Here is a 21,877-nt window from a genome sequence, read left to right as displayed (position 1 = left end):
AGCTTTCTGTTCTACTTTAGCTATTTAAAAATAGCAGATCTACAAGCGCGCTACGAGCTTGTAGGTCTGCTATTTTTGAAAAGTCGTGAAAATGTTGGGCGCAAATCTTTGAGTATATATTTCAGAGCGAACATTTTTAACTAAAATATTGACTTCTGGGTGGTCCCTGGAACTACATATTTTGAGATGGGGGTCCAATAGAGGTAATTCTGGGGGCACCACTGACATAGAAACATGGGTTTTTCAGATTTTTGATTTTGAAGCCTCAGTCCAAAATGGGTTAAAGACATGTGGCTCCACTATAGCCATGACAATGTTTGAGCATCATATATTGCTTCAAAAAAAGGAAAGACAGAAAGACGTGAATGTAAATAAAACAGGTGTAGGCCTGAGGCCAGTGACATCACAGTATGTGTTCTGTGATGTCCAGCGATATGTATGATTAGAGAGCAATTGAGGGATAATTAGATGCAGACCTGTGCATTCGGAGTGCTGTATTTTGAGATTTTGGCACTCATTAGAATGCCTCTCTCAGCTAATCAAAGTGTGAGGTTGCTCCTTTTATTTAAAACATATTCATAAACATTCTTTGTTTATTTTATTTATTTTTATTTATTTTTTATTTTTTCAAATTGATTGGAAAATGTTCTACTTCTGTTTTATATCTGTAAAAAAATCAGCAAAATGAGTGTAACCGTATATACAACACGTACATACATCGGCCTATCATACATCATTGCGTTACGGCCAATCACTTTTGGCGCCCTCACTTTTTAAGCCCTCAGACAATCGAATCATCGCTGTGGGGTGCACACAGACAACACAAATCTGGGGCCCCACAAACAATTTCAAACATTTGGGAAAGATTTTAACAACACAAATCTTCCTGGCACGAAACCATTTTCAGATTGCCAAATGGATATTCATTTGGAGGTCTTTGACATGAAAGGCTCAAGAAACCCCTCCTAAATTGGGATCAGCATTTCACCTCCCCAAAAAAAAATCTGGCACCCGTCCGGCTCTGAGTATGAACTCAGATATAATATTATAACATACTGCATAGACACACTGCACAGTGCGCGGCGCGACCGCAGCATAGATGCAGACAACGTGCGGGCCGTGTTGGCAGGGTGCCATTCCTCATGGCATGTGTAGCAATGCGAAGGCATCGCTTCCCTGTGATCAGAGGTTATGTAGCGCAACATGTACTCTCTGCGCACAAAACGTGCACTCCAGACCTCGACACATGTGTGCCGCGGCATCACACACACACACACACACGGGGGGCGGGGGGGGGGGGGGGGACTGGAGTCCATTTGATGCTCAGCGGGGTGTAACCCATTCTGGGCGGGCACCCATTTTGGTGTTAGCATCATGTTATGCTTTAGCTATTGAAAAATAGCAGATCTACAAGCTCATAGCGCTACGAGCTATTTTTGAAAAATCTAAAGAACGACTGACATTTTTCGAATCTGATCTCAGGTCAGAACTCAGAATGGGTTGATCAGACCAGTGTGTGTCCAGTGGGAACCTCGTATGAATCTGATCTCAGGTCAGAATGGGTGAAACCTTCTATACCTGTATCTGTACGTCTCTCCCTCCCTGTCTTGACTTGACTGGTGTGTGTTGTTTTGTTGGAACGCGTGCAGGACGCCACAGTGGAACGAGCTGCAGCCTCCCTTCAACTGCAACCATCCCCTGGTGCTGTCGTCGGACCTCGTCCAGTACTACCAGTACCTGCTGGCTGGATGTGAGTGCTGCGTGTGTGTGTGTGTGTGTGTGTGTGTGTGTGTGTGTGTGTGTGTGTGTGTGTGTGTGTGTGTGTGTGTGTGTGTGTGTGTGTGCGTGTGCGTGTGTGTGTGTCTTGACTGTGTGTGTCACGGGAGTGGATTTTCACTCCTGTCCCATCCCACTCCAACAGAAAAAAATCCAATCCCGGGCCAGAGTAAAAAAAAAAGAAAAAAAAATCCCGTCCCACTCCTGCAGAACGGAACCAGGAACAGTTAATCTGTGGTAGTATGACGAGGCACGGGCCTACATTGCCTTAATCCAACGTTTAACAAATGAAATTAAGTAATTTCCCCCTGGTTCAAGGTGGCATTGCGTCTTTTTAGGCCACCCCTCCCCCGACTCAGTAGTGTGTTTTACCAGGACTCAGTAGTGTATTTTTAAGTGGTGCAACCACTTCCTTAAGTGACTATGTGTGTCTCTGGGTGGGTGGGTGGGTGGCTGGCTGGGTGGGTTGGCGGGTGGGTGGGTGTGTCTGAGCACGAAAAAGGCATGGTTGTTTTTCACCACCTGTGCGCAACCTAACACACACACAAACACACGCACATATTAACTGTATATATGGTGATTTTGGGTGTGCCAGTACAGTACAGTGACAGTACAGTACAATAGAGGGTACAGTAGAGGGACCCCCACACGGTAACTCTTAACTTAATAGCTTCACAGACAAATGCAACAACCACCGGCATGGCATAGAACAACATAAGACTGACTAATTGATCCCCGGAAATTCCCACAATCAAACAAAACAGCAGTCAGCTGTGAGACATAATTAAACAGGGCACTTCTGTATTTTTTGGTTTGTCGAGACCACGCTATTATTATTTGATAGTGAAAATAATCATTCCCGCTCCCGTCCCGTGATTGGGACGGGATGGTAATGAGAGTATTCCTATCCCGTCCCAATCACGGGATCAATAAAAAAAATTTAATCCCATCCTGCGGGAATCCCGTGAAAAAATGTCAGTCTGAATGTCAGTCAAAATGTCAGTGTCTGTGTGTTTGTTCATGGTATTACTGTTCTTTTGAGGTCCCGACAATTTGAGGTATTTATTTGCATTGTGAGGTTCAAAAATGCCAAACGCCACATGAATTGGTCGGGGTTAGGATTTGGGGTTGCTATGCATCCCATGTCTGTATAATGCATTGTAAGCATTGTACTATAGGGATGTTGAAAAAAGTCTAAAATCTACTCAACTTTTGACTCATGCTCACCGCGACTCAAAAACGTATGAGTCGAAAAATCGCTCGTCACATCATGTGTGTCCTGCAGCTGGTGTAGCCTCGGTCCCAGGCTTACTTATCTGCCAAAAGTTGTTGTGGTACTTGGACCCCATCGTCCGTAGGGTGTTGGGTGGGGGGAGGGGTATTTTAGCAACGCGTGATTTCTTTCTACGTCCGAGCATAGACATGGTAACGCCCCGTCTGCCGGCCAAATATGAGTCGATCGGCATCCCTACATTGTACTGTACACAGAGTACATTATGTACTGTATAATGCTTACATCCATAAGCTGCTTATAACACTATAATTGTATTTATAAGGCCTAACAAATACTCATAGTGCTTTAAAACAATAATCATAACACATTTTAAAGCATATAATGGCTTTTTACAGTAAGGTCAAGCATTATAATGTCATACTTATACATACTGTGTTGGGTGGCAAGGATCAAAGTATGTTATTATATTACCTCATGATTGCTTATACACTACCAGTAATTATACAGTTTAATGAGCAGTTGCATTGCATTATCATTTATGAAATTATGTTTATAATGCATTATAGTCATCCTAGTCTATTGCTGACCTCACAAGCATATATAAATACGATTGTGCGTGCGTTTGTGTTTGTGTGCGTGTACTGTACTGTACTGTACTGTACATTCAGTTCATTCAAACTTTCATTGTTATTTCATCTGACGCACGTGAACTGCAAAACATTTGTCTGCCGAGAACACGCATGTAAACAACACACTACAGACAATCTAAACAGTACAACACAAGTGTGTTTCCTATGGGGGGGGGCATCGCATTCTGGAAACAGTGGTCTGAACACACTGGAATACTTAACGCACATTTGATTCATTACATCACTCACACCCATTGTTGATTGACACAGATGACTGTTTGTCTTCCGTCTTTCAACATGACTGTTGATTTGATACAGATGGAGACAAATATTATAAAAAACAAAAACAATCCTCGCAATCCAAACTAAAAACGTGCTCATAATTGATATAATTTGGTCATTTAGAGGGGGGGGGGCATCCATTCTGTACGAGCGTGTCTGTCAGATAGGTTCTTGGTATGCTTTACGACAGCATCACCAACGCCCTCCTTGTCAGCGGCCCTATATGATTTAAATTCTGAATGAGGAAATATATAAGCTAAAATACTGCATTTGAGTGAAGCATTTGTGAACGTAAATATAATGCATGTATATATAAGTATACTTACTTACTTTATTTGACGTGGGGAAACAACAGCAACATGCACTGTGCCTTTTCTAGCATGTATGTTTTGTTCAGATACGATGATGTGCACTCATGTATGTATTTATTTATTTATGCACCATACTGTTAAGGCAGGCACACTCTCACTCCGGAGCATGTATGTTGTTTTTGTGTGTGTGTGTGTGTGTGTGTGTGTGTGTGTGTGTGTGTGTGTGTGTGTGCGTGTGTGCGTGTGCGCGTGCGCGTGTGTGTGTGCACCATTAGTCAGAGGGGCGCTGGTCCATGCTCTATTGATTTGCCATGTTGACTCCCTGTTGGAGGCTAGTCGTCAGCCCTCTTATTGGTGCCACATGCTGCGAAAGGGGCCCTTTCAGGCAGTGGCCATAACTTCTCTCCTCTCCCCTCTCAGAGTCCTCAGAGAGAGAGAGGGAGAGATAAGGCATCTTTTTTCCATTTCAAAGTCCTCCTCACCCTATCAGACGAGACTATCAGCTTCTGCGTCCAGCGCGGCGCCTTAACCACCCAGCCTCTTGTCGCTGGCCGCGTCACCGCCTGCTCCTGGACATGCTAGCAACAATGCTAATAGACGCGCCACTAATTAGCACCCAACCCCCCCCCCCCCCCCCCCACACACACACACACACAAACTCCCTCTAATTCAATAACAAGTCCAAAGAGCAAAAAGCACTTTAGGTTGACATCTGAAAGGCCAGGCCGCCGGTCCCTGGAGTGGTCCCACGGATGGCCACACATGTAATGAATTCTTTCTCCAGGAACCCAGCCGGCATCGCAGCACGCAACCAGCACGTTGCAAACACTAACCCGGCAATTAGCTCTTGTAAGGAGGCTCGGGGTTGAGTGGGCCGTTCTGCATCTCTCAATAATCTCCCTCTCCGTTCCACTTGTGCTGCGTACATGCTGCCCCCCGGGTCTAACTGGTAGTGTCGGAAGACATGACGATTAGCAGAGGCAACGTGTGCAGAGGGTATAGAGGAGGGGGCACACGATGAGAAGAGAGTCGCTGCATTAATATTTACATCCAATTTGTTGATTGGCACATAACTCGGGCCCGCTCTCTCTGCTCACGATGTGGCCTGACCTGAAGCAAGGAGCAATAAGGCGGTATATATGCATGGAATCGTACAGCGTCTTGGCCCGCTGCCATCCAGCCCTCTGGCCGATGCTGTGCCACACGACACACGCACAACACCGCCGACCGACGCAGGCGGAGGGACTGGCACGCTGCACGGTGCCACCTTCCATCTGGGAGCTTTGCACCCGAGCGGTGTGACTCCTGCATCCTGTTCGTGGCACGCTTGGCCGCGCCGGGCCTTCTATGTTGTTCTCCGAAGGGGAGAGAGAGAGAGCGGGGCTTTGGCACAGAAGAGAGGAGAGACGTGATCCGGGAAAGAGGGTCAATTTGACCCGGGGACAAATTACACCACAGACATACGCACCCTGTCCAGCTGTCTCTCTCTCTCTCTCTCTCTCTCTCTCTCTCTCTCTCTCTCTCTCTCTGAGCGTAAAGTTCAATGGCACGCTGCACTTGCGCACACGCCGCGTGCACATGGCACGTGCCCTGCACTCCTCCCTCCCGTCCCCCCCTGCAACACAAACTGTGTTATCAAGGTCTAGTTTACATTGGAGATACGGCCGGGCCGCGGAGCAGAGAGGAGGAATAGGAGGAGAGTGGAATCAAGAGGATGAAAGAGAGAGTTCTGGAGATAAAGTCACGGCCCGACGGAAGCTGCAAAAAAAGCAGTGACGCCAAATGAAAAGAAATATCCACGAGCTCGCCAGAGCGTATAGCGAGTCCTGACCCGGGTAACTTGTCGAACACAAGCAGAGAGAGAGAGGGGTCCATCTGACTCTCCGAATCTGACCCGGGTAACACACCAAGGGGCGCTGATTGACAGCCCATGGTCTCTGGTCTCGTGGCTCTATATTGGATGACCCGGTGCTGATTAAAAATGCAGTACGCATGGGGAGGGGGAGGAGGGGACGATGGGAGGGGAGGGGAGGTGGAAGGAAGGAGGAGTGTAGCACGGGGGCCGAGCTCAGGCCCAGCCGGAGCCTCCAGGACGGGATGATAAAAGGCTAGCCGTGGCGCCACTTCACGGTCACTATCTCCACCTGTCCATCTGCCCCCGGCCCGGCCGGCCAGCCAACCGCTGGCAGCGCCCGGCAGCTCCACACCGCTGCTGCCTGCCTGCCTGGGGGAGATAAGACTGACAGAGATGTACAGGCTCCGGTACACACCCTGCCAAGTGCACTCTCTCACACACACACACATACAGTACACACACACTCTCACACACACACACACACGCGCGCGCAGTCGCGCACACACGCACACGCAGACACACAGAAGTACAGATGAGGAGGAGATATTACAAGTTGGCTTCATAAACGCTCTTTCTGTCCAGTTTTCAATGCCTGAAGAAATCCTCACTTTTAGTAGATGGGCTGTTGAAGCACTTTACGAAAAGAGGCCTTCTCTCTCTCTCTCTCCCCCCGTCCCCTGCCCCCATAATCTTTCACTTCTCTGTCTCCATCCTCCCCTCTCCATCCTCCTGTAAGTACCCTGAATGAAATGAGAGTGTAGTAAATGAATGGAGTGTGTTTTGTGTTACCCTTGAGGTGTCTGCAGTGGGTTTCAAAGCTGTAATGGTTGGAATAATCAGAGTATCAGAGCCTCCTTGATGAATGTGAGGGGTTTTTAACATCCTCACTTGATACATTATAGTACTTTGACTTCCATGAATGATTTTATTTTTTATTTTAACTTTTTTGGAGATCAGTGTTTAATAGCTTGCTGTTGGCGGTATGTGTTGGGACCTCTCTCTCTCTCTCTCTCTCTCTCTCTCTCTCTCTCTCTCCCCCCCCCCCCCCCCCCCTCCCTCCCTCTGGCCACAGAGTCACTCTGAAGCAAACAAGCAAGTGAATAATTTACCTCCAGTATTTCTGTCCAGCTCCGTTGAGCGTCACAACAACAGTAGCCAGAGACTCGCGTACCCCTGTTCCATCATATCATGTGATAATTGTGGAGACGGTGTGGCTAGCTAGAAGACAGACAGACAGACTGACTGACTGACTTATTTGATAGCTGTCTGACTGACTGACTGACTGACTGACTGACTGCCTGACTGACTGACTGACCGACCGTGTGTTGGCACGGCCATTCTCTTGGGCCTTTGAAAGCCACAGTTACCCCGTCAATGGCCCTATAATTGCCCAGAGAGAGAGAGGAGGGTCCGGGGACGAGTGTCTTGGAGCATCAGGTGCCTGGTGGTAAAGAGAGACCCTGGCGCCATGACGGGGTCAGTAATCAAAGAGAGAGAGAGAGAGAGAGAGAGAATGGGGGAAGTGGAGCTCTGGGCTGAATGAAGGAGCTGTCAGTCACTGTTGGTCTTGAAGGATACATAATGATTAAGCTATGCCAGAGAGAGTACAACTACTACTACTGGAAAGAGAGGAAGGTGAGACGAGACCAGGCGAGCAGACATGGACCGAGTCAAAGGAGAGGAATCACAATAGAGGAGAGGAGAGGAGGGGGGGGGGGCGGAAATCAAACAAAATCAAATGAATGCTGAGAGAGAGAGAGAGAGACAGGGGGACAGAGAAACGAAGGGAGCAGACATCTATCCTGCGTCCAGAGATATCAGATCGTTAGCCTCCTTATCTGTCCCTGGAGATCGGCCTCTCTGGACCCCCCCCCCCCAAGGCCCTCGGAGGGGTCAGCCTTACATCAATACCTGGCCAGGCTTTGTTCTTGTTCTGCCTTCCTGCTTCACTGCCCTGGCTAACGGGCCACCGGCTACCACCACCTCACACACACACACACACACACACACACACACACACACGCTCACACACACACACACACACACGCACACACACACAGTCACATGCACACGCACACACACACACACACACACACACACACACACACACACACACACACACACTCACTGTTCCTCTGCTCAGCACAACACTCCATCCTCCACAGTCAATAAAAGCTCTTTGACACAGACGCCTCTATTATAGACCCATCCAGGATAGATCTTTGTGTGTGTATGTGTGTGTGTGTGTGTGTGTGTGTGTGTGTGTGTGTGTGTGTGTGTGAGTGTGTTTCTTGAGGAACACCATTCAGAGTTTACCCATCAACCCGACATATAAGCTTCCAGTTGTTGTTATTATTATTTTTTTTCCATTATTGAAATAAATTGTGACGCTCGCCTTATCTTTTACGTTTGCGTCATCACATCGCCGAAGCAAACAGGCCCTGGTCTGCTGACTCGCTCCAGCAGCAGTTTTGGGCGTATACAGAGGGTATGGGCATGCATAAAGTGAATGGCAGATCGAGTGGCAAATCGAGTGGCAAAGTGAGTGACAAAGTGAATTTAATGTTGTTTTAAAGCCATTTAATGCAATCAAATGGGACTTTTCTGTTTGGATGTATGGGCTGTCAAGGCCAGAAAGTAGTTTTTTGCCACTCAGTAGGCGTTCCCGCATAACTTCCGGGTATGATGATGATGTCACGTGCATATACCCTCCTGTTCCGTTAATTTTCCCCAACTGGTTTTGGTCCAAGTGTTTTGCAGTAAAATGCACCGTATTATTTATTGACTGATCATTTCTGCTATATAGATATACGTCTTTGAGTGTTCGTACTCTCGCAGTTGCACTTAAAAGATTTTCCGTGTCAGACAGCGGCATTGATGCTCTCTCTTAAGAGAAGCAGTAATGGAGAGCACAGCGGTCGACTGGCCGGACAAGATGGCTAGATACCGTATGTCTGTAACTGACTGGGGGTCAGTCTGCCTCCTGACGCACGCACGCACGCACGCAGAAGACTGTCTCTTAGCTTGAACCTCAGGGATGACCACTAGCTTCCCACAGCGGTGCCGAGACAATCTGGCCAATGAGAATCACCTCCCTTTCCAACACAGATACATGCACGTACACACACAACACACACACACACACACACAACACACACACACACCCCTTCTGGAAACCTGATCCAGCCGGCCAACCAACTGCTGCCGAGCATCAATAATTAATTAGGGAACAGCTATTGGCCCCAAGGGTCAGAGAGCATAGAGAGAGAGAGAGAGGGAGAGGGAGAGAGAGAGGGGGGGAGAGAGAGAGAGAGAGAGAGAGAGGAGAAGTCCTGATTTTGTTTAATAAGTAACTCAACACAGGGTTTATTCTTCGTGTGGCTATCAGAAGATCAGCACAGAAACTCCTCACTCACTTTCTCGCCCTCTCTTTCTCATTCCTGCATACTTCATCCTCTCCCTCTCTCATGGTCGCACGCACACACACACACACACACACACACACACACACACACACACACACACCAGTCTTCTAGCAGCGGATGTGAGTTGTGTGTCAGATATCTTCAGTATTTATTGTGTGTCAAACACACCAGAACATCTCTACACCTGGCAAATGTGTGTGTGTGTGTGTGTGTGTGTGTGTGTGTGTGTGTGTGTGTGTGTGTGTGTGTGTGTGTGTGTGTGTGTGTGTGTGTGTGTGTGTGTGTGTGTGTGTGTGTGTGTGTGTGTGTGTGTGTGTGTGCGCGCATGCGTGCCCTCATGATTGCACATGAGTGTTTACCGTATAGATCTACGTATGCAAATATGTGCATGTACGTGCGTGTATCACACATGGCTGTACAATTGCAGTGTGTGCGTGTGTGTGAGTGAAATGAAGACATCACATCCTTGTGTGCACCAGATGTGAACTTGACAACTTTATTATTCCTTCCCGCGTTAAACAAAGACGTATCCCTGAGGGAGGGAGGGAGGGAGTGAGTGAGAGAGAGAGACATCAGGGCTCATTCTCCACGGCTGCTTATTCAAGCCTGCAAGTGCTCCATCTGTCTGAGCCTCTCTCTCTCTCTCTCTCTCTCTCTCTCTCTCTCTATCTCTGCTGACGGGCACCGACACACATGGGTGCACACACACCGAGGTGCAGCCAGACACACATGTTGCCTCTCACTTGTCCTGTCCTCTTACACATGCTCTCACAACATGCGGCGCGAGGCAGGCGCATGTGATCCGCATTGCATCGCATTGGCCCCAACATGGCTGCCTGGTGAGAGACGCACTCCACCTTTAATCGCTTAACCCGTTTCGGGCGGGAACCCCTTTTTGGTGTTTTAAAAGCATTATGTTACGCTTTAGCTGTTGAAAAATAGCAGATCTACAAGCTCGTAGAGCTTGTATGTCTGCTATTTTTTTTAAATCGTGAAAATGCGGCGCAAATCTTTGAAGATATATATTCTTTCAGAGCAAATGTTTTTAACTCAAATCTTTGCATCCCTGGAACTATTTTCAGATGGGTGGTCGGCGGCCAAATTCATATAATTCTAGGGGTCCTTGACATGAAATAGTTTGCGAACCACTGACATAGAAACATAGGGTTTTTCAGAAAACTGTCAGGATTTAGAAGGCATTGGAATCGTTCCCAGGTCACAATGGGTTAAAGCCCTATTGTCAAAAAACGTGGACAGTTGTTTATTTTTTATTTTTTTTACATTTCTCTCGCCTTACAATGACAGACAGGCCCAAATTAGGGACACGCCAGGTTGAACGTGCTTAACTGCAGTCACATGCCAGTGTGTGTGTGTGCGTGTGTGTGTGTGTGTGTGTGTTGGCTGTTATAGTCAGTTTGTCTGTGTGGAGGAGGAGGTGCCATACAGTATGTATCCTTAAGTGAACATGAACTATCAACCCTGTTATATTTGTTTCCTTGTAAAATTTCTGGATTCAAATAAAGACATCGAAATGTGTGTGTGTGTGTGTGTGTGTGTGTGCCCGTGCTTCCAGTGGTGCCCCCAGGGAGCCCGGGCCCCATAACGCGCCATGAGTCGTACGACAGCCTGGCATCGGACCACAGTGGACAGGAAGACGAGGAGTGGCTCTCTCAGGTGAGACATCACCTTTTTTATTTTAGTAAGTCTTTTGAATGAAATGTAATTTAGTTTCAGTCATGTTTTAGTCATCTGAAAATGTCTTAGCGTTAGTCTAGTTTTAGTCGAGTCAATATCGTACGATTTTGGGTCGATTAAATGTACAGTTGATTTAGGGCCGATTCATACTCCTATTTTACCCTGTTTCGGCGCTGTAGTGCCGGAATGATTTCGGCTCGTCAGAAATTTTCAGTAGCACCGAAGAGCCGACTTTAGGACGGTACCCGCCCCCCCGAACCTCAAATGACGTCACATTGTGGGCTCTACAGAGCCAAACCCACTTTTATTCGGCTCTAAAATAGGAGTATGAATCGGCCCTTAGTCGACAAACATGTATTTTGGCGGGCCTTGATGGCGTCCACTTTTGCTTGTCCACTTGTCCTTCCCTAACATTTTAGTCTAGTTTTTGTTGAAGAATTATAGTTTTAAGTCATCATAGCTTTGCTTTAATTTAATTTCTATTTCGTTTTTGCCAGCGAAAAAACTGTAGTATATATATATATATATATATATACATATACAGTATAATGCTCAACTTGTTCTGTTATTCTGTTTTTAATTTTTTATTCTCAGCAGATAATTGCGTCTGGGGTTTAGAAAAAACGTCATAATGCCATACACACATACTGTACACACACACACACACACACACACACACACACACACACACACACACACACATACAAATACACATACACATACACACACACACACACACACACACTCTAAAGGTTCTTGCATACCATATTTCATATAATGATGCTGTTTTGTCCATAACTGCTTACACACCTGCACCATTGTGATTTGTCAAAACTATCTGGGAAACTGTTTAGATTTTCTTTTGTTTTTCTTTTTACGCCCTTTGCTCATCGGCCTGCCACTGACGAATGTCCTCCATTTCTCTCTTGGTTGTTTTGGCGAGTTCTTTTCGAGGTCTCCCCAGTTGATCATTTCTGTCTGGACACTTCTTCATCTGCTCCCTAAATGCTTCCTTACAGGTTCTATTTCAGGGCACGTCGGTGATGTCTGTGGCAGGTTTTTTCCGAGGGTTTGTCCCAATCCAACTCCACTTTCTCTTTTCAATGCGTAATTCAATGAGATCCAGCCTTGTTACTTTCCCACAGGCCCACATGGCTTGCTTTTTCTCTCCTCTTGATCTTCGATCAAAACAAAATGTGCCCATGTTTAACCACAAGGAAAAAAACATTTAAAAACCTGTTTCCGGGGGTTCTGGGACTACAAACTCTATTGATCCCGCTTCTGATGTCAGCATGTGTATCTCTGGCAGCGTCCACAACACTGCCTAGTAGGCATGTAACGATTCACTCAACTCACACAATACGATTCGTGTCACGATATGAGGTTCACGATACATATACATTTTAAAGAAAAATTACAGTTTTTTTAATTTTATATAATTTATCTTCCCCCCCTGAGATTTTTTATTTAACTACATTGCAAAATAAGTTGCATTACTTTTGACAGTGCAGAAACATAATTGCCTTCCTTGATGAGCATCAACGACCATCACCTGGGCACAGTCACAGACACACACAGCTCCCCTCTACAGTGCTCTACTACTGACAGTGACTATCATTTCTCTCCAAAAGCACTTGAATATGATGGAATATGACTAAAGCTCACACACTAGCCCCCCTAAAAAAATAAAAAAATAAAGTATTTTTTGTTTGTTTTTGAAAATCGAGTGCATCTACCTCTAAGGGCAGTGATGATGCATGCAGGATATGGTTGCTGAATTTGTATTTAAGTATTGTATAGTGTTGTATACAATTGTATTGTATTGGTCCTCCTGCAATCTGAGACTTATTTTAAGGAATAAAACACAATTTCATGTATGGCATTTCCGTAGAGGGGGGGAGTCGTATATCAGTGATATTAATAAGACCTACAAGCTCATAGTGCGGCACCGAGTGCCGCACTATGAGCTTGTAGATCTGCTATTTTTGAAACATCGTGAAAACGTGGCGTTCTGGGGGGTCCCTGGAACAACATATTTCCAGATGGGGGTCGGCGGCCAAATACATATATTTTTGGGGCTCCTTGACATGAAAATGTTTGAGAACGACTCACATGGAAACATGCAGGTTTTTCAGAAAACTGTCATGATTTAGAAGGCATTTTGTAGAATCGACCTCAGGTCAAAATGGGTTAAACAAGCTAGTGCTTAAGTTCACAACACGTTGTGAGCTTGTGATGTGGACACTTTCTTGAATGTTTGCCTATCGTGAACATGCCCAGAATAGGGACGGTTATTCTCTTAAAATGTTGAGGTAAATGGAACAGCGCGCCCCGCTGTGTTCAGTCGGGTTACCCATCATGCCGCTCAGCCCGCGGTGCTGACAGGTAAACGCCGCACATTTGCGACATCAATAATTCCAAGAGATGAATAATAGAATGGATTGAAATGTGCCCCACTTATACCCTGCTAGATGCAGTGGTCAGTATTCACCGAGATAGTTTGCCAGGAGCCAAAAGTTTGGTGGTGAAGTTGGGGTAGTTGGTGACGGCGTGATCATGGGGTTATGCAGTCACTTGCGCTGCCAGATTGAGCTTGGCCTAATAGCCGTGAGAGAGAGAGTCCGTGCTATTCAAGTCGGCAATGTTCAATTTACGAAGGCCAAGGTGGAGATTATTGTTTCCGCGTTGTTTCGCGTTCGTGTTGTCTGACTGAATCTCGCAAACTATAAAGCTGCGCTCAGACATGAATATATTCGCCTCGGTTTGTCCAGTTTGTGCTGCGCCAAAGCATTGACTTTGTATGTTTTGGTGTTTTAACTAAGCATTTAGCTATTGAGCTATTTAGCACAATTTTTCAAAAATAGCAGACCTACGAGCTTGTAGATCTGCTATTTTTGAAAAATTGTGAAAATGTGACACAAATCTTCGAATATATACTCTTTCAGGATACTTTTTTTATTTTGACGTCAGGTCTAAATGGGTTAAGGGTCTAACATGTGCATGCTGCTAGTCACCTACGTTGTTTTATCAAATTGATCATCTCAAACACATCGTCGTGTAGAGTAAATCTACTCTACACTGTACAGTAACTCGCTGCTGTTGGATTTAGCCCAGCAACTCTATTGCCTCGTAGTTGTAAAACTAAATCCCGGGTGAATCCCTTAGTTATACACCAACATTATTGTGCTAAAGTGTTGTTTCTCTCATTAGTGCAGTTTATCAAGATTGCTACATCTGACTTTTCCACACAGCGTATATGTGACCAGATTTGACTGAGAGACTGCCATCGCGCAAACTCCAGTCTTTCACCACCTTTTTTTTTATCCAAAATGAGTTAATAGCACATAGGCAGACTCTTCACATACTAGAGCATGTCTGAAATAAGTATACATCTGTATGTAAATATGAAATAAATGCTTAAACATGTAGCTTGATATCTGCCATCAGAATATCAAACTCCTCCAACATACTGTATGCACTAGCCACACAAATTACATTACTATTTAAATCATGATTAAAAAAAATAAAAAAAACAACAACAACCCAATAGAGAACACAGTGTTGTAGATTAATCTGAGATAATATAAAGGCCTTTTCAGGCAAGTCCCCTGAAAGAACTTTGATGAAAAGGCTACATCAAGTAAAAGGCACAATAGTCCGGCATGTAGAGAAATGCTAAATACACATAGGATAAGAATGGGCCCAGATTGAATTAGTGTCCAGTCTTCTGTCTTGTGGATTTCATTATAATCATACCGGTGGCCTTCATTAGATTATCGGCAGGCATTTTGGCGTTGGGTTGGGATTTGGGATTGATCGGCCAATCCCTTAATGAAACGCGAGGGTTTGTGACCCTGCGTGTCAGTTGTTTAGCCCCGCGGAGCCGCTTGCTGCCCGTCTGTGTGTCCGAGGCTCTCAGACCGCACCAACAAAGCGTGGCGTCCTGACAGTGTGGGGTGGGGGGGGGGCCTCCATCTCAATGACAGCTGTCAATTTGCTCTGGATGGATAGTGTGTGTGACATCGGGGCATTAAAACCCATGCATCTCCATATTTCAGGGTTTTTTTCCCCCATAAAAGGATTGCTCACACTGTGTCGCATTTTGCTGTTTTGGCTATGTTTTTTAACATTCTTTGGGACGTGGAAGTGGTTTTGTCTGTGGGGTTGATAAATATTTCACCAATTAAAAGGCTCTTTATTTCCGTTCCCTGAGAAGTAACTGTTTCATAAGGTTCCTGCCCCGACCGACAGTGAAGGAGGAGGAGGAGGAGGAGGAGGAGGAGGAGGAGGGGGAGGAGGAGGAGGAGGGGGAGGAGGAGGGGGAGGGGGACGGGGAGGAGGGGGGGGGTGAGGAGGAGGAGGAGGAGGGCGGCCCAACTCTTCCGACACGACAGCTTGCCTCCGTCTCTGTCGGTGTATACTGTATAGGAAACGACACGGCGGCGTCTCGCCACCACTCAAACCCTCGTTTCGTTCGCCGCCGCAGCATGCGGCAGGCGTCGGGCGCTCGATTAGTGACGGGCTGACTTTTGGGAGCAGTGCACTGTGGGTAACGCATGCTGTCAGCGGCAGAGCACAGGCAATATGTCACGGGACAGCAGGGAGAGAGAGAGACGGAGGGGCCCGGAACATCTGGACCCTCAACTTCCACTGACGAAGAGAACACGCTGGCAGCTGTTCTACTCCAGGGCTGGGTGTTTCACTGATGGTGTTAACTGACCACACACACACACACACACACACACACACTTGCACGCACACACACACACACACACACACACACACACACACACACACACACACACACGCACACACACACACCCACACACACACACACACACACACAGTGACAATCCTCTTCCTGTCTTCTGTGCCCTAATTTGCACAGCTGTGTCCCCAACCCCCACCCCAAATCACTCTCTTTCACTCACTCACTCACTCATACACACACACACACACACACAGACACACACACACACAGACACACGCACACACACACACAGACACACACACACACACACACACACACACAGACACACTCCAGTATGGGATGTTAGCGTCATGGCAGGCACTAGGCCAGGCCGAGTGCAAAAAAGAGTTTTGCGGAGAGAGACGGAGCTGTGCTGCGCCTGCAGCACCGCGCCGTAAGCATGATGAGATGCGAACGCCGCAGCGGCTAAGTGCTACGGGGAGTTGCAACGTCTCCCCGCTGGCGTGGGAGAGCAGCGAAAAGAAATAGACGGACGGAGGAGCGGGTTGAATACCCAAGCAGAGAGGAGACGCAGAGAGGAGACGACAGAGATACCCCCCCACCCCCCCTCTCTCCTATCCCTCTCTTCGACAGTGTTAATGCCAGTGTGCATAAACACCAACTGCACTAATGGCGCTCTATTCCCCCCCGTCCCCCCGGAAAGGGTGCCTGGCGCGCCGGCACAGAGGTGTCTGACTCTCTGCTAGCATGATGCTAATGTGCAGGGGGGCACTGCTGCACTTCTATCAATCCCTAGGGGAAAAAAATCCTCAATCTTTCTCTCTCGCTCTCACACACACACGCATGCACGCACACGCACGCACACACACACACACACACACACACACACACACACAACACAGATCTCCACTCTCATCAGTTTGATATAGATGGTGTAAACAAATGGGTTACACTGTAGCGTATCACCTCTTCACACAGAGCGCATGCTGTCCTCATCTGACTGCAACATGCCCAGCGTACAGGCAGGAACAAAATGAGGTGCACACATACGTGCATGTTTATTTTAGATCTACAAAGTACTTTGTTATGCTGTATTTTAATAATATCCACCCTCATATGCTGAATTCACACCAGCAGCAGTACTATTTTGCCATGTTGTTCTGAGGAGATATACTCTTGTCGAGTCTAGCAGGTCCGTGAAGAGACATCGGGCTCCATTTTCGTCACCGCTAAACCCATGAGTCTTCTTCTTCTTCGCCCAGCACAGCGCTGGCGTTTTTGCATGGGGGAGGGACAAATCAACATATGGAATAAATTCTGTACTGGCCATATATGGAGCGTGTCTTTAGTGTACAGGGTTTGATGAGGTTAGATTAACATATGGAATGTCAGAACACGTCAGCTTCATACTGCATATGGAGATCTAAGGACTGACAGCGGGGGCAGTGTCTTGAGTGTACAGGGTTTGATGAGGGCCCAGGTAGGGCCGGGCCTTAAGTTGCGGGCCTGTTGAGAACTCTAGTGTTTGCCGGCTGCCAGGCGCGGCTGCACTAATAACTTTGGGGCAGGCCCGTGCCCCGCCCGTCTAGAGTTTAAATGGACAGGTATCAGTTAAGTAATAGCATAGCAATACAGGTCTGTTAAGAATGTATAGTTGTCTCGTAATTGAAACGTAAAGACTAGTAAAGATTGCAGAAGAGAGACAGTGGAATTTTAGGGAGCTGAGCATTTGAAACGTGTCAGATTCATGGTGATAATGATAATACATTGCCGTATGTCTTAGTTTGAATTTATTTTACCAGCTATACAATCTGGGGGGGGGGGGATTATATTTTCCGTTCCTTTGTCATAAAAAACGGCCAAACTCTTCAATCAACCGGCCTAAAGCCACATCAACGTGCTGTTGTTAAAACCCATTCTGGGCGGGAACCCCTTTTGGTGTTAGCATTATGTTATGCTTTAGCTATTGAAAAATAGCAGATCTACAAGCTCATAGCGTGCCACCGAGTGGCGCGCTACGAGCTTGTAGGTCTGCTATTTTAGAAAAATCGAAGAACGACCGACATAGAAACATAGCTTTTTCAGAAAACTGTCATTGTAGAAAATTCCCTATAGTTTACATTTATTTTGCCCTTTGTGTGCAGGCTTTTCAGGCACCTTGTAATTCTCCAGGACCTGGCTCATATTTTAGTGCAGGCCCCTGTATGGGCAGTGCCGTGTCATTAGTCAGAAGGTTCATTGTTCCGAAATTACTATCCCTATCTCTAACCCTAACCTAAACCTGACCGCAAGCACGGGAGCAAACCTAAACCTAACCGCAAGCACGGGAGCAGTGCATGTTCGGACTAACGGGACTTCGGATCTATGGGTAGTTCCCGTATGGGCACCCTCAGTTGTTCAGGACCCCAAGTTGTGTATACTGTGCCTCTTACATGCATACAGACAAACAGAAGCTACAGAATGTGTTCTTGAAGAAGTAGGTTACAATTTATATGTATTTGTAAAGATGTATGATGAAAGAATTTATATACATATAGATATACTGTCCAAAAGATCGTTTTTGTATGTTAATTACCATGCTAAGTTGCTAACATTAGCTCCCTGATTCCCTGCTACATATACTGTCCAAAAGATCGTTTTTGCTAAGCTAATTACCATGCTATGTTGCTAATATTAGCTTCCTGATTCCCTTAGCTCATGAGGCTCCATTTAAGCTAACGTTTGAAACATGACTTGCATATGTCTGTAACACTGTGGTTCAATGTGCTAAAGTTACATTACTAGCCTGTTACCTACACTACACTAGGGCCTCTATTGTTCACACCCAACTGTATTAATTTCATATCCCACATCTTGTATTTCTGTCACTATTTCAGATACCATTCACTCATAAGCAACCCTGTATGTCTGTACAATATCAACAACAACATAACATTCATAAACACCATCAAGAGTCATCATTGAGTCCAAGCTCCCTGACCAGAGCCCTGTGGTGGGCATATGCATCATACACCCCCTAAGCATAGACAAGCTTGCTGCCTCTATAAAGGCTGCTAATTTTTTACAGTCAGTGTTTAGTGAGCCCTATATGTGTCTCTCCATGCCAGGTGGAGATAGTGACCCACACGGGGCCCCACCGCAGGCTGTGGATGGGCCCCCAGTTCCAGTTCAAGACCATCCACCCGTCGGGCCAGACCACGGTCATCTCCTCCTCGTCCTCCGTGCTGCAGTCCCAGGGCCCGCAAGACGTGCAGCAGCCCCTACTGGACTTTGACACGGACGACCTGGACCTGCACAGTCTGAGGTGAGTCAGCACGCTGTCTGTCTGTCTGTCACACACTGACCACCATACCTGTCTGTCTGTCACACACTGACCACCATACCTGTCTGTCTGTCAACACACTGACCACCATACCTGTCTGTCTGTCAACACACTGACCACCATACCTGTCTGTCTGTCACACACTGACCACCATACCTGTCTGTCTGTCACACACTGACCACCATACCTGTCTGTCTGTCAACACACTGACCACCATACCTGTCTGTCTGTCAACACACTGACCACCATACCTGTCTGTCTGTCACACACTGACCACCATACCTGTCTGTCTGTCTGTCACACACTGACCACCATACCTGTCTGTCTGTCAACACACTGACCACCATACCTGTCTGTCTGTCAACACACTGACCACCATACCTGTCTGTCTGTCACACACTGACCACCATACCTGTCTGTCTGTCTGTCACACACTGACCACCATACCTGTCTGTCTGTCAACACACTGACCACCATACCTGTCTGTCTGTCACACACTGACCACCATACCTGGACCTGCACAGTCTAAGGTGAGCAGCACACTGCCTCTCAAACCTGTCTGGATAAGGGGGGGGGGGGGGGGGAAGCATCATGGCAGTGTTCTAATAATATTAGAACATATTATGTTTCTAATATCAGTTGTTCTAAAACTATTTCATGTCATGGACCACAATAATTGTATGTAATCGGCTGCCGACCCCCGTCTGAAGTTAACATATTTTTGTTTCCTAACCCGCCAGAAGCAAACATTTGAGTTAAAGATGTTCGTGTGTGTGTGTGTGTGTGTGTGTGTGTGTATATTTATTTTGTGTATGCTGTTGTGTGTGTGCGCATTATCTACAGTCAATTAACTCATGCAAGTCGTGTTAGGGAGGGAAAGTTTAAATGGTTAAAAGCTAAGGTGACACAGATTAAGTGATGTGTGTGTGTGTGTGTGTGTGTGTGTGTGCGTCTGTGTGTGTGTGTGTGTGTGTGTGTGTAGGATCCAGCCAGTGCGCTCAGAGCCAGTGAGCATGCCTGGCTCATCGCGGTTGGTAGCTGACCGCAGAGGACATTCCAGCATCATAGATACGGGATCAGGTAGGACTGGACACACCACTGAGTCTGTTGTATGTGTTCTGTAATGACTCTCCTGTATATCCTAACGTACTCTCTTGTACCTGCACTCAAACTTCTTCTGCTCAATATCACTGCACACACACACACATGTGCACACACGTCGTGCACAACACACCCACGCGCACTCACTGTACACTCACTTCATTCCAATGAATTGCAAGTTGTCTCCTTTACCATACGTACTTTTTACTACTCATGCATACACTTTCTCTTGCACACACACACACACACACACACACACACACACACTGTCCCCATCCTCCCGGAGACAGTCCAACTGACTGGCACGTCTCCTTTCTCCCATTGGATTACATTGATTTGTTTTCAAGTGATTTTGATAGCGTCCCTCTCCTCTCGACATGTCTCCTTTGATCCGGTTATGATGTCGGGCTAATCCAATCACCGCGAGATCAGAGGTATTCACCTTTTGAAATATGTCTCTACTCGGCAGAGATAATGCTGTTACTAAGCTCCTGTGAGTGTTTGTTTGTCTCGCTTGTCTTGCTCGTGTGTGTGTGTGCGTGTGCGTGTGTCTGCACAAGTACGTATGTGTGTGCGTTCACTTGCACATGTACAGTATTTGCGTGAGTATATGAGTGTTTACAAAAGCGAAGGTGTTTGTGTGTGTGGGGGGGGGGGGGGGGGGGGAGTGCGTGTGTGTGTGTGCGGCCGTGCGCGTGTGTGTATAACAAGTGTGCGTCCCAGGGGTATTTGTACGAGCGTATACGTGCAGGTGCGTGTGCGCGCAGCCCCCATGCTGTGTGTAGGTTAGCGGGTGCGCGGTAAGGTTAGCGGGTGGTATGTATTTGGCCCACGCGACAACGTGGGTTGAACAAAACAACACTTAACGCGTGACATTTCATCCTGTGGCCTTTTGTGCGATGGATGGATGGCGGCGATAGGAGAGTCTTCAGTGTTTATCTGCTGTGCGTCGTCTTGTGATGGAGACATGTCTCGCTCCTCCTCCTCCTCGCGCCCTGCCGGCTCCGTGATGCTGCCACAGATAAACCGCCGTGGCGCTCAGCATAGACAGACACTATACTGGTTCACAAATGTCCTGTCACAAAAAAAAAAAATTGTTCTTTTTGCATGTGTCTTTTTTGCCGTGTTTTTTGTCTTGAGTGCACTTTCTGGTAAAGCAGATCATACAGAAGCGTGTGTGTGTGTGTGTGTGTGTGTGTGTGTGTGTGTGTGTGTGTGTGTGTGTGTGTGTGTGTGTGTGTGTGTGTGTGTGTGTGTGTGTGTGTGTGTGTGTGTGTGTGTGTGTGTGTGTGTGTGTGTGTGTGTGTGTGTGTGTGTGTGTGTGTGTGTGTGTGTGTGTGTGTGTGTGTGTGTGTGTGTGTGTGTGTGTGCTGTGCAAAGCCAGACATCTTAAACAGAGCTTCTCTCGTTCCCTCTCTCTCTCTCTCATTCTCTCTCTCTCTCTCACACACAGACACACACTCTGTCTCTCTCCAACCTCTTTCCTTGTGTGTATTTTCTCCTTTTCCATCCCTCTTCTGTGTTCACTCCTTCGAG

General features: G+C 46.8%; 1 protein-coding gene across 2 annotated transcripts in view; it reads left to right on the top strand.

The window, feature by feature from the left end:
- The window catches only part of bcas3 (BCAS3 microtubule associated cell migration factor), a 361,222-nt gene that overhangs the window by 140,860 nt on the left and 198,485 nt on the right, over window positions 1-21,877 (top strand). For both annotated transcript variants that reach the window (XM_083772661.1, XM_083772660.1), the window contains 4 exons: window positions 1,650-1,750; window positions 11,086-11,186; window positions 19,026-19,222; window positions 20,223-20,320. In XM_083772661.1, the coding sequence (XP_083628787.1) occupies window positions 1,650-1,750; window positions 11,086-11,186; window positions 19,026-19,222; window positions 20,223-20,320 (497 nt within the window). The remainder of the gene's footprint in view (window positions 1-1,649; window positions 1,751-11,085; window positions 11,187-19,025; window positions 19,223-20,222; window positions 20,321-21,877) is intronic.

This window comes from Protomyctophum parallelum (assembly GCF_964188405.1).
Source record: "Protomyctophum parallelum genome assembly, chromosome: 9".
Lineage (NCBI taxonomy): Eukaryota > Metazoa > Chordata > Actinopteri > Myctophiformes > Myctophidae > Protomyctophum > Protomyctophum parallelum.
This window is presented reverse-complemented; position numbering and strand designations above follow the sequence as displayed.